The sequence below is a fragment of the Solanum lycopersicum genome, chromosome 12, assembly GCF_036512215.1.
Source record: "Solanum lycopersicum chromosome 12, SLM_r2.1".
NCBI classification, from domain to species: Eukaryota; Viridiplantae; Streptophyta; class Magnoliopsida; order Solanales; family Solanaceae; genus Solanum; species Solanum lycopersicum.
In genome coordinates, this window is record NC_090811.1 from 30,791,459 (window position 1) to 30,809,383 (window position 17,925).

The following is a 17,925-nucleotide window of genomic DNA, read 5'->3' on the forward strand; positions in this document are numbered from 1 at the left end:
GAATCCAAGGTCTGAACCTCCCTAGCCAAAGGTCGTTTAGTTACACTCAAGCAAGCCAAACTACTCATACTTATCGCCTTTCGACTCAAAGTGTCTGCCACTATATTATCCTGACCCAATGGTATTGAATGACATCATAATCTTTAAGTAACTCCATGCACCTTCTGTCTTAAATTCAGATCCTTTTGAGTGAACACATGCTGCAAACTACGATGATCAGTTACACCTCACACTTAACACCATAGAGGTAATGTCGCCAGATCTAAAGAGCAAACACTATCATCGCTCCCAACTCCAAATCATGGGTTGTATAGTTCTTATCATTCACCTTCAATTGGCGTGATACATAAGCTGTAACATCCTTATATCCTGCATCAACCAACACCCAAACCAGAATGTGAAGCATCACAATAAACAATGAAATCCTTACCTTCGACCGGTAATGCTAGAATAGGTGCGGTGGTCAAAAGAGTCTTGAGCTTTTGGAAGCTCTCCTCACATTTTTCAGTCCATTCAAATGGTATCTCCGTTTTGGTCAAATTTATCAAGTGAGTGGCAACAGACACAAAGTTCTTCACAAATCGACGACTAGCGAGCTCCACAAAACTCCTAACTTCCGTGACAAAGTTAGGCCGAACCCAATACTTAATCGCCTCAATCTTTCAAGGATCTACCATTATCCCTTCTTTTAAGATCACATGTCCCAAAATGCAATTGAAGTAGACCAAAATTCACAGTTAGAAAATTTAGCATACAATGCTTGTTTCCCAAGAACACCCAGAACAATACGAAGATGGTCGGCATGCTCTTCCTCACTTTTCGAATAAACCAAAATAAGTGTCTGTAGATGCAAAGTAGTGTGTTTCTTCTTTTTCTTTGTTTAGTGGAGATCTACTCCTATGCTAAGTGTCTTTGTTGTGTTTGCATGTATCACTAGTAGTCTTCAATGCTTCCGTTGTTCACTTTGTAATGTTGTGTTTAGTTGTGTGGCTGGTCTATGTGTGTGTAAACTTCCTATTTGAGGTATTCCCATGTAACGGCTATTAATGAAAAAAATCCGCTTTTTTCTAGTTCATTCTCTTTCCCTGTTTTGTGCAGAAAAATTGTTGATTTGAATTCTTCTTGAAATCTCATTTTTTTCCGAGTTAAGAAATGACTTGAACATCACATTCATTAAACTCATAAAAGCGGCGGGCACATTAGTCAACCCAAACGACATAACCAAAAACTCAGTGCCATAACAGGTTCTAAACACAGTCTTGCGGCACATCCTCAGGCCTAATTTTCAACTGTTGCTACCCATACCTTAGATCAATCTTGGAGAAAACTGATGCACCTTGCAATTGATAAAAAAGATCACTTATTCGAGACAAAGGGTATTTGTTTCGAATAGTGACACTATTCAATTGCTGGTAATCGATACACATTCGCATACTACCATCTTTTTTCTTAACAAACAAGACTGGAGTGCCTCATAGGGAAGCACTAAGACGAGCAAATTTTTTATCAAGAAGCTCTTGGATTTGAGACTTGAGCTCTTTTCTGTTGGAGCCATGCGATATGGAGGGGTAGAAATGGGAAGAGTACCATACTCTAAATCAATGCAGAAATCTATATCCCCAACCGGAGTAATGAAGACTGCTAGAGTTACTGTTGAGTCGAAGATGACGGCACGTTTGCTGCACTCCACAAATAACAAGAAGAAAACAATAAAAGTAGGGGTCAGTACAAAACACGGGTATTGAGTGGATATCATCGGCCAACTCGAAATAGAAAACAATATATATAAAGCAATATCATAAAATCAACTATGATACTCAACATGTAGCAACAACAAGTACTATATCATTAACAATTACCGTCAAGTTCACACATGAGGACTCAAGCCTCAATACCATACTCATTTGGGAATTAGATTCATTAAATTGAGTATATTAGCATCTTGCAAGATTCATTATATTTATTCCCCTCGTGTCGGTACGTGACACTCCGATCCATATACTATCCTGGTGTCGGAACGTGACACTTCGATCCTCATTCTATCCTGGTTCCGGAACGTGGCACCCGATCCATATACTATCCTGGTGTCGGAACGTGACACTCCGATCCTCATTCTATCCTGGTACCGGAACGTGGCACCCGATCCATATATTATCCTGCTGTCGGAACGTGACACTCCGATCCTCATTCTATCCTGGTACCGGAACGTGGCACCCGATCCATATACTATCCTGGTGTCGGAACGTGACACTCCGATCCTCATTCTATCCTGGTACCGGAACGTGGCACCCGATCCTCTATCTCTATCCTGGTACCGGAACGTGGCACCCGATCCCCTAATCTCACCACTTTCGTTCATCAAGCCTTCTTTTATACCAAAGCATCATCATTAACAAAGTAGATTAGGGTTTCTTTTCAAGATTTGGAATTCAATAGCTTCATCATGCTTATTTATTCATAATTACATAATCACATCATTCATGCAAGCATACAATTAAGCATATAGAAGGGTTTACAATACTACTAACACATATCATTCGCTATTAAGAGTTTACTACGAATAGCATGAAAATAACCATAACCTACCTCCACCGAAGATTAGTGATCAAGCAAGCAAATTTTCTCTAAAGCTTTGTGGTTCCCCTTCTCGATCGACCCTCTCTCTCTCTTCTTGTTCTTTCTATTTTCTTTATTCAAACCCTCTTTCTTTTACCCTAATTAGCATATAATTAAGAATAAAAGATGGCAATAATAACCCACTAATTAACTTAAGATTACCTCTTTTAACCCCCAAGTAATTAGAATTATTAACATTAACCCACTAACTTTATAATTAAAGCAGGAATAGTCAAAAACGTCCCTTAAAACGTATAAAGAAATCCGACCCAGACTGGGATTACGCAGTCTGTGACGGCCCGTCGCGCCTGCGACGGTCCGTCCTGCTGCTCCGTCACAGACTTCAGAGACTCAATTTCTCTGAAGGGTCTGTGACGGTCCGTCCTGCCATTCCGTTACGAAGTTCAGAGAGTCGATTTCAGTACCCAATTTTCAGATTTTCTAAGTGTTTTGAAACGAGACCCTGCGACGGTCCGTCGTGCCCATGACGGTCCGTCGTGGGGTCCGTTGCCTCAGCCTATTTTTTCAGAAATAAAATCCACTGCTCAAAACGACTAAACAGGTCGTTACAGAGGCATACCATGCAAATCGATAGGAAACACTTCTCTAAATTCTGACACCACATGAATGGACTCAATAGACGAAGACTCATCCTCAACATCCTGAATATGAGCCAAATAAGCCAAACAACCCTGCACTATCAATTTTCTAGCCTAAATGGAGGATATGATCTTAGCTTACTTAGAGTTGTACACTCCTTTCCACTCTAATTTTTCCCTTTCCGGAATTGCTAGAGTTACATACTCAGTATTACAGTTAAGCACAAGATAATAGGGGGACAACCAAGTCATGCTAAGATTATATTGAAGTCAGTCATATCCAAATTACTAAATCAACCCAAATATGAAAACCCATATACAAAATAGGACATGATAGACATGGGTGACTATGACAGACTTTTCAACGAGTCCGGAACCTAAATAAGTCACAAAAAGATAAAAGTGACCAAAAATCACTATTTTAGGCTTTATAAAAATAAAATAAAATAAGTCACTATTTTAGGAAGTAACTAAAATAGACTTAGTGGAAAAAAATTTCACTTTATTCAATATTTCAAACATTTTCCGTTAGTCCCATAACGTGTATATTTTAATATATGCCGGAAGTATTTCTTACACTTTATAAAATGTAAGTTTTTCTTACCCTTTGTAAAGTGGAACTTATTCTTACACTTTATAAAGTGGAAGAAAAACTTACACTTTATAAAGTGCAAGAAAATCTTACACTATATAAAAAGTTACTTTACTTTTTCACTTTCTTCTTCTGCCCTTTTACTTTCATGGCTTTCAAATGTTTTCCACTTGACTACGAGATGTTCTACGGATTTCAAGAACGGGATGTGGAACATAATATTATTGTTTTTGTGTATGTATCTTTTTTTGAAAGTGTATAGTATTATTATTTTAATTATATATAGTTGTTATTTGTGTATGTATTTTTTTTAAAAAAGCGAATTAACATTTGAAAATATAACATGACTAGAGCATGACCAAAAATACGAACAAAAAAGTTGCATATAAATTGATACAACAATAAACTAATACAGTACAACATGTAAAACAAAGAGAAAGGGGAGAAGAAGAAAATGAAAAGGTAAAGTAACTTTTCTTAAAGTCTAAGATTTTCTTCCACTTTATAAAGTGTAAGTTTTTCTTCCTCTTTGTGAATTGTAAAAAAGTGTAAGAAAAAGTTTCACTTTACAAAGTGTAAGAAAATCTTACACTTTATGCAGTGTAAGAAATAGTTTCGTTATATATTAAAATATAAACGTTATGGACTAACGGAAAACGTTTGAAATATTGGATAAAGTGGAATTTTTTCTTCCACTAAGCCTAATCTAGTTACTTCCTAAAATAGTGGCTTATTTTGGTCTTTTTTTTTTTTGCTTATTTAGGTTCCGAACTGGGGTAAAAACATGGATGGGGCATTAACTATATCACAAATCATAGCAAACTCTGAGGCAAATCTCACAAATACATAAGAATAAATAGAACCTGAATCAAATAACACATTAGCAATTTGGTCACAAATAAGAATAGTACATGTGATCACTACGTCAGATGCGTCTGCCTCATTCTTGCCGAGAAAAGTTTAACACTGAACCATGTCCTCATGTCGAGCGGCCTCCCTACCTGGTCGAGTGTTAACCCTGCTTGTGATACCATTTCCTCTACCTCCATAGCCTCGCTTATTATCTCCTCGCCCACCTTGTGATGCCCTCAACTATTATTACCATTTCCCGCGGGTACCACTGCTCTAGACGACTTCAGCGCGAAATTCAACACACGTGGGTGGAGACAATCTCTACTCATATGCCTAGGTTCTCCACAATTGTAGCAAGTACGATCAAAAGATGGCCTGCCGCCCATTCAAGGTGCAACTCCCTAGCTTTCCAGAATAAAACTATAAGGTGGATTTTACGAGTAATTACTTGTAGAGGCGGGCATGGCGGACTGAATTGGCCTGACTGCAAGTGTCGGCCTTCCTGCCCATTTGGAGTAAGAACCTTGAAAATTACTCGAGTTTTTGGCCCTTTTTACCAATGCCTTAGCCTGACTGTCTCATCTCATCCCATTCACTTTCTTAACAAAGTTTGTTACCTCATTAAAATCCTTCCAACAGAGGTCAAATGAATAGATAATACCTGCAACTCAGAATTTAGTCGCTTGATAAATAAACGGATCCTGTCTTCCTCGTTAGTCACCAATTGCAACTCATCCTTCTTACGATCCCTCAAAGTCTTAGGCGCATATTTTTTTAAAAATAGAGCATGAAATTGGTCAAGTAAGTGGAGGTAAAACTGAAGATCTGCATTCCATACAAGCACTCCACAACTACTTAGCCTCACCCCGAAGCTGAAAAGTCACAAATTCAACCTCATGTTGATGGACAATTCCCAAATTATGAAGCCTCTCATAACAATCTAGGATGAACTCGTATGTGTCTTCACTCTCAGAACCATGGAACATGGGTGGTTTCAACTTCAAAAAGTTGGTCAACATCTCATGCTCATTACTAGTCATAATAAGACCCAAAAAGGACGGAAGAAAGCATCATTACCTACAATTCCACCCACCTTAGGGACGTGACAACAATAGGAGGATTGATGGGAGCTTGAGTTTCTTGAACAGAAGGAAGCACTCCAGGACCAATCAACCCTTTCAAGAATGACATGATATGCTGAGCTAACACTGGGTCGATGGGAGGAATACCTATATTCTCAGTCGGCACCTCTTCTTCTTGTCCAACCTCCTCAACATTCTCCTCTATCTCTTCATGATGCATGGGAGGGGCCTCATTTTTGGGAGCATTTTCGACCAGTACCCCATCCTTAGTAGGCGCCACTCTTCCTCGGCCTCAACCCTTAGCTCTTCCTCTACCCCTGTATTGACCACGAACTCTTGCTGCAGATTCCGCAGTTGGAGCATTGACGGGAGCTATGGGCCTGACGTTGTTGAATGTAGTGTTAACCATCTGCAGACCGAAGAGTGAAGGAGGTTAGATACCAATTTGAATCGACAAATACCAATTAGAATCAAGTTATAACACGAAGGAGACAAGAGAAAACAAAGAGATCTACTAAAGTTCTATAGCCTCTCGAAGAAAAGTACACGTCTCGTGTCGTTACGCAAGACTCTACTAGACTCGTTTTGGCACATCGAGATCTACAAAGCTAGGATCAGATGCCAACTTTGTTACGATCCAGATCATCATGATTGACACCCACACTTAACCCTCCAGTGGGAGAACCATTTATACTAATTAGCTAACCAACTTAATCAACAATACTAAGACATTTAAGTTACGAAAGCAAGTTAAATGCTAAGGAAAGAAATAGAGTTTCCATAAACTCCAAACAAAAGTCTAATAACAAACTAATATTGCGGAAGTAATGCCTAGAACTTGAGAGTTAATGTACCAAAACATCGATCAATGAACGATAAGTCTAAACAAGAAGGCTTACAACCCAAAACTAATGAACTAATTAACTAACTAGAAAAGTCTAAGTTTGAAATGTGGACATAGACGAAAGGAGAACTCATGGCAGCACGAAAGAACTGTCTCACTCTTGAATTTGATCGGCAATCATTGATCTTCTAATCGAGTTTTGTCAATAGCCGCCTGAAGATGCCATGTATTCAACAAAGAAAGAGCAATTGCGGTATTAATAGGCAACCACAGTGTACTGGTGGGATCACACGACTATCCACTAGGTGCAACATATATAAGCCATTACAATAATATAATCACTTGCATATACCGAACATATACAATATTATCAACATTTAGAACAAGTTACAATTTTGCATTTCTCAAAATACACAACTATAATAAATCATTGGTCCGTTCATGGACCCCAAATCAAATGGAACTCGATCCAATGTTTATGCCGAAACGTGGCAACTAATCCCATAATTATGCCAAAACGTGACAAACGATCCAAGTTAGTGTGTCGAAACGCAACACCCAATCCCTTCAACAAACACAATCACAAATCACAAGTATATTTTCAAGTTCATACAATCAAGTCATGATTCATGGCATTCATCATTCATGTATCTCATTTACAACAAGTGTGATCAATAATGCATCATTCACATACATACACATATTACAATGAAGCAATAAGAATCATACATCACATAATTATAGAATCACAATCATCACCTACCTCGAATCCAAGCTTGAATCCCCCAAGGCACTATGATCTTTCTTTTTCGAATTCTTTTCGCTTGTTCTAGGTCTACAAACAACAATTTATACGCAAGGATCAAGGTCTAATTGTTCGGATTATAACAAATCCAATAACCCTAGACCAAACCCTTGATCCCCATACTCGTAGTAGGGTTGTTTTCACCATAATTTTCGGATTAAATCTTCCCCTATCTATAATTACCCATGAAGTTACATTCTACGGATCAAAAAATGGATTCGGGGAGTGAAATCCTTATCTTTAGCCTCAAGAATGGAGGAAAACTGGCAAGAAAAGCCCTGAGTTCGTTCCTTAGCTCTCAAGTTCGAAAATTGTAGGATAAAACATATTTGGGGTTTATTTACGACTTTAAGTCGTGTCTGCCCCGTCATAGCGACACCCACCCCGCTGCAGCGACCCCGCCTTGGCGAGTGAAATCCCACCTCAACGGCTTGCACATAAATAGTGAGCTATTTCAAGAATTTCAAATCCCATTTCACAACACACCTTTAACCAACGACATTTAGATTCCACCCATTTACGCTGAGATTGATTTCGAGAGTTCTACTCGCCCAAATTCAATTCCATAAAGTCGTACGAGTTCCTTAACGACTTGTCCATCTACCCATGTAATCAAATTCATAATTAAATCACCCGATTGTTACCAGATTTCCCTATACTTTAATGTCTCTGATTTCGTCTTAGTCTGGACTAGGTTGGGAAATTTCAAGTTACTACAAAATTTCAAGTTACTACAAAAAAGTTTTCCGATCCCAAAATTCTCCCCGTTGGCTTTTCTATAACGAAAAAACCCGGTCGTTACAACTTTGAACAAAAAACACTTTTCAAATAAAAAATTTCGGAAGCTTGGTGAAACATGCTTTAAAGCCTATTTTCCAACTAGTAGATATCACTCCTACAATTGTTTTGATCCATTGTGCTTTTTCTTTAGCTAGGTCTTTATTGATTCTAAGAAATTGTAGGTCTTTGAAGACAACTTGCTTCCATGTAATTATAGGTCTACATCATCTCTTCTTAACACCTTAACTTACTATACATATAGACTAGTGCAGCTATAGGCCAACCCAAGATATGACCGTATATACAATCTTAAACAACCTTGTCTTGTTCTTTTTTTTTTTTGAAACTGGTAACTTACAACCTTCTCTCATTTTATCGTCAATCAGTAATACTTGAACATTCTGGTGAAGGTGATCATTTTTTAATTTTATCTAATCCTATATGATTACACATCGATCTTAGTCAGCACTCATCTCATAGATATATTGGACATTTTTTAAAGTTGGTAACTAAAATATATCTATGACTGTGCACCATATAACATTGTTGGTCTTATAATTGTTCTGTGGACACAACTTTCACTTTGATAGGCAACATTCTAATACATGCCACTACAAGAGCACTTCTCAGTTTGAAACATCTTATTTTAATTCTACATTAACATCTTCATCTATCATTTCATTCTACTTCTGAAACGAGTCTACATATCTAAATTCATTTTCATTTTGGCACCGCAATCTGGTCTTATCTTACCTCAATTTCGCTCTTCCCATGATGTATAAACTTGTGCTGCATGTACTTGTACTACTTGACTTATCCTAAAACTCCTTACTCTCTAAAGTGCTCCTCCATATGATCACGATCGAATATGCAGAACCAAATAAAAACAAGTAAACGATAGGATTAGAATAGAACGGTTATATGTGCACCGTCAGAATTAAATAGATTTGTGTATATTCTCCCAACTATCTTTTAGGGGTATAGATTTGTATATATTTTTATTTCTCTATTCACTAATTTGAAACATGACTGAGATGTGAATTTCATCTGTTGTTTAGGTTGGCCTAAGTGGTAGTGGAAAAAGCACTCTGGTGAACCTTCTCCTTCGGCTGTATGAGCCAATAAGTGGGCAGGTAATTCTTGTCATGTTTGATATAATAATATATTGTTGAATTATGAAAATATAAAACAGAAGGGAGCTCAATGGTAAAGTTGTCTTAGGTCATGGGTTTGACTGTTTGAGTGGTGGAATGCCATTGATGCGTGTGTCAGGGTAGGCTGCCTTATTACACTCTTCCCAGTACCTGTGTGAACTCATGATGCTTCGTGCATTGAGATTCCCTTCTTATGAATATACAAGATTGACCCTTCTTGAAGAATTTGCAGATGCTTAGATCATACTATTAGGAAGCCTTGAGAAAAGCAGCGACCATTTTTTCCACCTTGCTTTCTCAAATAAAAAGAACTTCTTTTCCTAACTACTTGTTTTGGATTTGAAGATATCTATTGATGGCTACCCGATTAGAGATTTGAACATCAAGTGGTTGAGGGAAAGAATTGGATATGTGGGACAGGTTAGCCTCATATACTATTATCCTAATTTGAGTTTTGTATGGCTTTATAAATATTATGTTACTAAGATATTTTGAACAGGAACCTAGACTTTTCCGCATGGATATCAGCTCAAACATAAGATATGGCTGTAGTAGAGATGTCAATCAACAAGATGTGGAATGGGCTGCCAAGGAGGCCGCTGCCCATGATTTTATTTCATCTCTACCCAATGGCTTCCACACAATTGTTGATAATGATTTGCTCAGTGGAGGCCAGAAGCAGCGAATTGCAATTGCTAGAGCCATTCTTAGGGATCCAGATATTTTAGTACTTGATGAAGCCACTAGTGCTCTAGATGCAGAGAGTGAACACAACATTAAAGTAGATCTTCTAAAAGTCGTTTAACTGATAGAGATTGTTGAATTGCATACTAAATATACATTTTCAATCCCCATAGGGTGTGCTTTGTGCTGTCAGAAGAGAACTGAAATCAAAGAGAACTGTCATTGTGATTGCACACCGGTGAGTTGTCTTTGTTCTTTTCAGCAGAACCGAGTACTAGCTTGTAACACTGGTAAACTGCTATCTACAGGCTTTCGACAATACAAGCTGCTGACAGAATAGTTGTGATGGAAAGCGGAAAAGTTGTTGAGGTAGATATTATGGCTTCTAAACATATCATAGGTAGAGCAGCTAATAATCACAACGTCACCTCAGTCTCCTTTCTTGTTTAGACTGTTCTATGCTCTCTGATTCAACCTGTGCAGTTCTAACATAGCAGCATCACATTAAGCAACCCATAAGACCAGTGCATTTACCATCATGGGAGTGGTCTATTCTGGTTTTTTTATGACGCCAAAGTTTGTGTACTTGTATACAGAAGGGCTATTAGTCTATAGTTCCGTTTAGTATCTAACAAGTTGAAACTGACGCGTGAAGCGTTGCAATCTGGAGGTTCTCCACATTCTTATTCATATCTACCTTAATCTTATACTAAAAAATAGAGCTGCCTAATGCTTAAATAACTTTCGGTCATGTAGTATGTCTTGTGGCTTTATCAATCTAGTATCTCTGACTTGGATGATCTTACTTTTGCTACATTCAGATGGGTAGCCACAAAGAGCTTCTCCTCAATGATGGCTTGTATGCTCGATTAACCAGAAGACAGGCTGATGCTGTGGCATGAATTCTTGCATTTGACCGACATAAAGGTTTGGGTTGATTCTTTGGCCTACTAAGTTCCTGATTGGACAGTAGAGATGACTTGGTATCTTTTATTTCACAAAATGCCTATGCACTAGATTAAATAGAACCTTCTGAATGAAGAGGACAGACAATATGGGATTAGTTGCAGATCTTGCAGTTGGACCATCTCAAATTTTCTAAAGGGATCAGGTTAGCTTCAAAGATTTTGCTGCATCACTGGTCAAAGCTATAACTTGGTGGAGGGGTTTGCGTGATGTACAATATGTTCAAAGGGTTGCAGAGACTTATACCACAAAGAGCCGATACTGTTGATCCATGTAAATGTCTCGAAACCATGTCATTCTGGTTCAATGCTGAAATTGAAAGAAAACCTTGCTCATAGAGAAACATTTTGTTTGGAAAAATCACGCCACCACATCTATTTATTTAAGGGTTAATATTATAACTTTTAGATCTACTTTTCTTTTATAGTACTACTTATGTTATTTTAATTACAAGTGTTAACAAATTAGTTTTAATTTATATATCAATTAGGTAAATTGCTTGCGCTTTAAGCGGTGATAAATTACGCTAATAATCTATTTCTATATATTTGGTAATATAGGTGTTTTTTGAGTGGGTACAATCCTACGATAAATTATCAACAATATTTTACGCAAAGATGAAAAGAAATATTTTGTTAATCTTAAAACCAAAAAGATTGATTCTAAGTGTTTATGCATTTTGTTATTCATTCTTCATTTTATTGTAGTTATTCATCACCAAAGTTTTTATAAAAGTAATATAATTGTTTCATTGTCTATTTTTGTATTTTAAAAAGTGGTATAAACAATTTATTCATCAATTTCAGGAGTTCTTCTTTTATTCAAGGTCTCTACATGCAAGATTTAAATAATATACATCTTATATAATTAGTTATGTACTTGAAAAGTTAATTAAAATTTAAAACACTTCTCTTGGAAATCAATGAAATAACGTATCTCGCCCAAATAATTTGGATTAATTGATGTCTTGGCAAGTCTGGTATTCAAAATCACCCACAGTCAATGATTTGATACCCAAAGGCCAAAAGACAAATTTTGCTATTTACTTTTCGATCAATATGGTTAAATTATTTTTTTGCGACTTTTAATCTGAGTTTATAACGAGAATAATTATTTCTTATATTAATATGGATTTATCATACTTTGAGGGATAATTCTTTGACTCCAATTCAGCATTTGAACACTAAACTTTTTATTAAGCTGAGTACAATACTTACCATAACACTAAATTTTTTTTTTGGATCTCACTAATCGATTGAATGCCTCAATAAGATAGAAAATTGAATAACTAAAACTCCAAGGTAGTGTGGAACCACCATATCTTCATCAAAGTACCTTCTTGGACATCCTATGGATCTTTTAGCCATTGTAAACTCTATAAAGATCAAAGTAATTTATTTTACAAGCTAAATAATTCTAATCTATATAACACCAATAGTATAATGATTACATCAAACTCGTGATTAACATATCTTCACTTACACATAATGATAAAAAAATATAAACAACAAAGTTTAAAACATGTACTCAAAAATAACATAAGCATAAATTAATGAATTTTAAAAACATACAAAGATCTGTAACAATAGAATGAAACTCGAATACACTGAACGCACATTGTGCCTTTTAGAAAATTATTCTCCTCTAGTATATGAGATTTAAAGAAATATATCCTCTCCGGATAAAACGATTCTACCCACCAATGTAGTGATGCAAAAACAATGGTGTTAGTGAGTCATTCAACAGGAGCAAAGTACATGAGTATTTAATTGTGCAGAAGAAGGAGGTTAAATTTTTCATTGTTTTAAAATGAGAGAAAATCCCTCTATTAATACACAACAAAATGTAGTGTGAATAAAGGCTTATTATGCATTGTTGGAAATGTCACAACTCTTTGAAAAAAATCATAACTTTCATAAAAGTCAAAACTTTCCATAAAAATTCTAGTTTTTCATAAAAGTTTCAACTCTTCTTCATAAAAGCCGCAATTCTTTGTAAGTCGCAACTTTTCATAAAAATCATAACTTTTTATAAAGTCACAACTTTTTATGAAAGAAAAACTAGTTTTGGAAATAAATAAATTGTAATTCTATACACATTTTGTCTTAATTAGTACACTCTGTGACTCCAAACAATTGAGGCGCGTGAGAAATATTTGGATGCCAGGTAAGCCAAAAAGGGGCACAAAACTACAAAAAAGATTAAGTTCAGGGGGGTAATAGGACTTTAAATTAATTAATGTGTGTTTTTGAGATTTCGATCATAGTCTAAGGGGATACTTGTACATTTATCCTAAAATTTGTAAAGGAGGAGTTTCTAAATTTTAGCCTAAATGTGGTAAAAAAAATCCACACTTAAATATGAAATGTAAATTGAATAAAGAGGACAGTGTATAACTTGTATTGGTTATTGCAGCTTAGACTTTTTATTACATGTTTTGATTTTTGGGTGGTGTATATTTATTTTGTTAGAGTTTTTGACAACAATATATAGTATGCATTGTTTTACATTGTCAGAATTATTCTTTCCATATTTTTACCAGTTGGATATCAATTTTATACATTTTTATTTTTTGTGTTTGTTCTAAAATTTCAAATTAGACGCCAAGTGTATATAAATTGGATTCAACATTAACTTGTTTTAGATTATCTAATTTGGTTGAAATATCAATTATATTTTTTTTTATTTTCAAGTTGGATATCCGTTGAATATCAAATGTATACCAATTGAATACAATATTAACTTGTTTAAGTTGTCTAATTTGGTTGAAATCTCCACTACATGTTGGTTTTTCAATTTTCGAATGGGACTTCAATTCAATACAAAATTTATACAAATTGTATCCAATATTAACTAGTTTTAGGTTGAGTATTTTAGTTGAAATCTCAATTGTTTATATTTTTTTCAATTTTACCATTGGAAAGTCAATTGGATACCAATTTCATATTAAAATTGACTAAATATTTCCAATTGATATCAATCACATACCAACATTACCTAGTTTTTGATTATATATTTGAAAAACACTGAATACACAAATGATTGACTAGCACACGTAATAAATGTTATGAAATTGTAGTTTATTAACATAAAAGACAAAATACATTAAAACATGAGTTTTTTATGCAATTTTAAAAAATGAATATTCATTCCAAAAACGTCATAACTAAAACCATTATACACAAACAAAATCTGAATTTTTTTTTTCCAGTATCACTGTTCATATTTTTTTAAGTTTGGTTTGTATACCAAAACAAATAAAATATTGCAAAGAACACTAATATGAAGATCCCATCTATCACCATGATTTATTAATGTAAATAAAAATCCGTCCATTACAAGAAAATAAAAATTATTGAATTAAAATGAATATGAATTAGATGAGAGTGATATTTTATAGAGAAAATATTGAGAAGAGAGAGAAACCTTCGAACAGAAGAAAAGAAATCTGCTTGAACGAATTTTAACTGTTTTGAGCTAAACACGGAAACCAAATATCTTTTAAATGAATCTCCTATTTATATGCCTCATATTAATTATCATTAATTTTTTCAAATTATTTACTACTAATATATCCATTTTTACCTTATTTATTTTCCACAATATTTGTTTTTACTGTTATTTTAAATCTTTCTTTTTTTACTAAAATGTTAAAACCTGCTATTTTTTATTTTATTGTTATAACTTGAAAGATGAAGAATAATGTTATAACTTATGATTATTAGTCTTATATATGTTAATTACAAATTCTTCACTATTTGCTTTACTGAATGATTATTTTAGATATTTTAAATTAAACTTAAAGATGGTTTATTGGTCAAATTAAATGAAATTTGTTGCACATTTCGGAATAAGAACTAAACATAAATGTGCCATTTCCAAACAAAGTTCCAATTTTACATTTGTGTATCATAATGATTGACAATTGACATTAAGGAAATTGTGTCTTACAAACATGCCTTCAACTGAAATAACTATACGTACATAAAAGGATTATCAGCACAACACACCTGACCGACAAGGGTAAAATTGACATATAGATGCCACGTAGCATTTGTGTACATGTGACACTTACCAGCAAACTCATCAAATCACATTAACTCACATACCCAATATGATTAAGCACCAAGTAAATCACTACCAATAACCAAATCACGACTAGCAAACTCATCAATCACAAAATATGAGAGGTGTTGAAAATCAACCTCTATTAGCAAAAGTATTGAGCAAACAAAGGCGAACAAGGGTTTGAGGCTTGTTTTCCCATAAATATGCCACCCACAAGAGCTCAATGAGAGAAGAAATGCAAAATAACTAATTAACAATATGCATTAAAAGTTAGGAAGAAGAAAGAATGAGACACTTTAGAAGAAAAAGACATTTTAGGCATAAAAACCCTTTATGGTTTCCTGCTAAGGTCCTAGTTGGAGAGAAACTAACTTCACCAAAGATGTTTGGTGAGTTTCCAATTGATCTAGCCCTCCCATTTAGCCTTTACACAGTATAAACCTTGAATCTTAAGTTGGTGAGCTCGATCTATTTCACCTTACCATTTGGGTGAATCATTGAAATGTTTAGGAGCTCGCCTAAAATGACATGACCATTTCTAAGTTTCTTTGCAATTCACTTGGCGAGCTGAATCTTCCTCACCAAACGCATTAGGGGAATCATCTTGTGGATCTATGTTGTCACATTTCGAAACCACACCCTAGAAGTTAGGGTACAATCTTGGATTGTAACCGGCGTACTCGACCTCTCAGAGGTCTTATACAAACCCTTTCATATCATTCATCGAATAAAGATAGTGAAAAGTAATGCGGAATTAAAACTTTTCACAAAACATAATATAGTCCTTAGAAATCTCTTTCATATAAAGCAATAGGAAATACTAAGTCTCAATCTCATCATCTTAAGAGACAAGAATACTTGGGACACATCCCATACTTCAAAATATGAATATAGAAATATTTAGTCTAATACAATACTTTGAATGAAAACATAAAAGACATATATGCCCTCGAGTCAAATGAGGATATACTTCAACTTCCCTTGAACGATGCTATAGTCCAAGTATTCACTTTCCAAAAGCTCCTCACCTACCAAGAACTATATAAATTTATAAAAGCATGGAGTTAGTACAACCACATGTACTAAGGATGACATTATGCATAAAAATCACGAAAACGGACTTTTATTGGAAATATGCATCTTTTTATTTAAAAATCATATTATAATCATAAGAACAACATTTTACAACTTAGAAACACATAAGATAATATTAAACCAAAAATTGTAATTTTAGAGATCACTTTATAGTGAACTCTTCACTGTTACAGTGAATTATTTCACTGTACAATGAAGATACTTATTCTTCACTTCAGACACCCTTTAGCATGTAATCTTCTCACTTAAATCTATCCTAAGATTCACTTAAGTCACACAAAGAGACACCGCCCATACACCCTCTATAGATGTGCCTGAACAATCCTTAAGATTAATTATAATGAGTCACATACACACTTACAAGCATCATAAACATCAAGGTAAGACTCTTCTACAAAAGGTGACTCTAAGTCTCATTTGAGTGAGTTGTGAAGTGACCGCCCATACAATCCCTTACATACACACACTTAAGAGATCTTATAGACTCCCTAGAATAGAATCGTTCTTATTTATCACACCAACACATAGATGATATGACATTCTCCTTCCAAAGGCTATCAAAAGACCTACTTAACTAAATCAGGAAGATAACGTCCATAGTGACCTCTTCAAGATTACCTAAATAGTCCTTAAGACTACATAAGGCTTAGATCATCTCCACAACACCAAACATCTTCCCCAACTATAGTCATCCTCAAGACTTCCAAAGATAAGACATGAAGAGATCATCTCTTATGCCCTCTTCACACTTTAGCTAAGGAATCCTTAAGTCACTTTAGATTACGTAATTATTCATTTTCATACTTCTTAAAATAAATCATTAGTTCATTAGTTCATTAAGACTCATACATAACATAAAGGGCTTCAAGTAATGGTCTTGGACAAGAACTAGGAACTCCAAGTAACACCTTCAAAGTTTATTGTGCAATGTCAAGATTGCGTCCCATCCCACCAACTAAACCTCATAAACTTCCCCAATGCTAATAGGTATTCCATATGATGAGAATATGAAAAACCGACATAGACCATGATATAAAGACATGGAATCTAGAGTTCTATCCTACTCCAATGACGTTGTTCTACTTGCCAAGGGTAGAACATAGACACATCCCATGTAGGCACATGGTTAAGGAATATGAAGGACATACTTTGTAATCTAGTCTCACTCTTTAACTAGAACTACTTCCCTTGCCATACTCACTCGGTGCTAGCCTTATTTCTCATAGAGTAATTCACACATTAGGTTCACATGAAAGGGTTCCATAACTAGTTCATAACCCAATCACATTTACCCTACCAAAGAACGTCCACTAGGGCTACCTCACAACGGGGAAAGTAAGCTCATGATGACTTTCCTAAGGATTGATATGATGTCATTCCATCCAATTAACCTTAAGTCTATCATTCCTTTACTTTAAAGGATACCATTACGGCTTACGACTTCAACAATCTCAACATTACCACTAAGTCAAGGTTTTCTCATAAAAGACTCTCTTAAGTTCATTAAGGTCACATGTCATTCATACATTCAATACTAACAGTTCTAACACCCTAAATCAAGACATCACCTATTCATAATCATACATATATCAAGCAAGGGACACAGTCAACCAAGACAAGACACTACATACTTCACCTTTAACTCATAATGCAAGTCATTCTGGAAGCACCTAAAAACAACCCTAACATATTCAAGTCATACTATATACTATCATAACATCATCAATGTAATAAACATAGACTCATATAGTCAAGTAGGAATAACCAAGACTCAACCCCAACACCATA

The 17,925-nt window shown here is 35.1% G+C and overlaps 1 protein-coding gene across 4 annotated transcripts in view; it reads left to right on the forward strand.

Annotated features, from left to right (window-relative positions):
• ABCB29 (ABC transporter B family member 29) overlaps window positions 1–11,484 on the forward strand; it is a 33,639-nt gene extending 22,155 nt beyond the window's left edge. For 2 of the 4 annotated variants that reach the window (XM_010316261.3, XM_069292300.1), the window contains 6 exons: window positions 9,229–9,303; window positions 9,670–9,744; window positions 9,824–10,105; window positions 10,182–10,246; window positions 10,317–10,377; window positions 10,830–11,484. In XM_010316261.3, the coding sequence (XP_010314563.1) occupies window positions 9,229–9,303; window positions 9,670–9,744; window positions 9,824–10,105; window positions 10,182–10,246; window positions 10,317–10,377; window positions 10,830–10,910 (639 nt within the window). In that variant the 3' untranslated portion in view covers window positions 10,911–11,484. The remainder of the gene's footprint in view (window positions 1–9,228; window positions 9,304–9,669; window positions 9,745–9,823; window positions 10,106–10,181; window positions 10,247–10,316; window positions 10,378–10,829) is intronic. The other 2 variants (XM_004252641.4, XM_026028775.2) reach the window with 2 other exon arrangements.
• The last annotated feature ends 6,441 nt before the right edge of the window (window positions 11,485–17,925 follow it).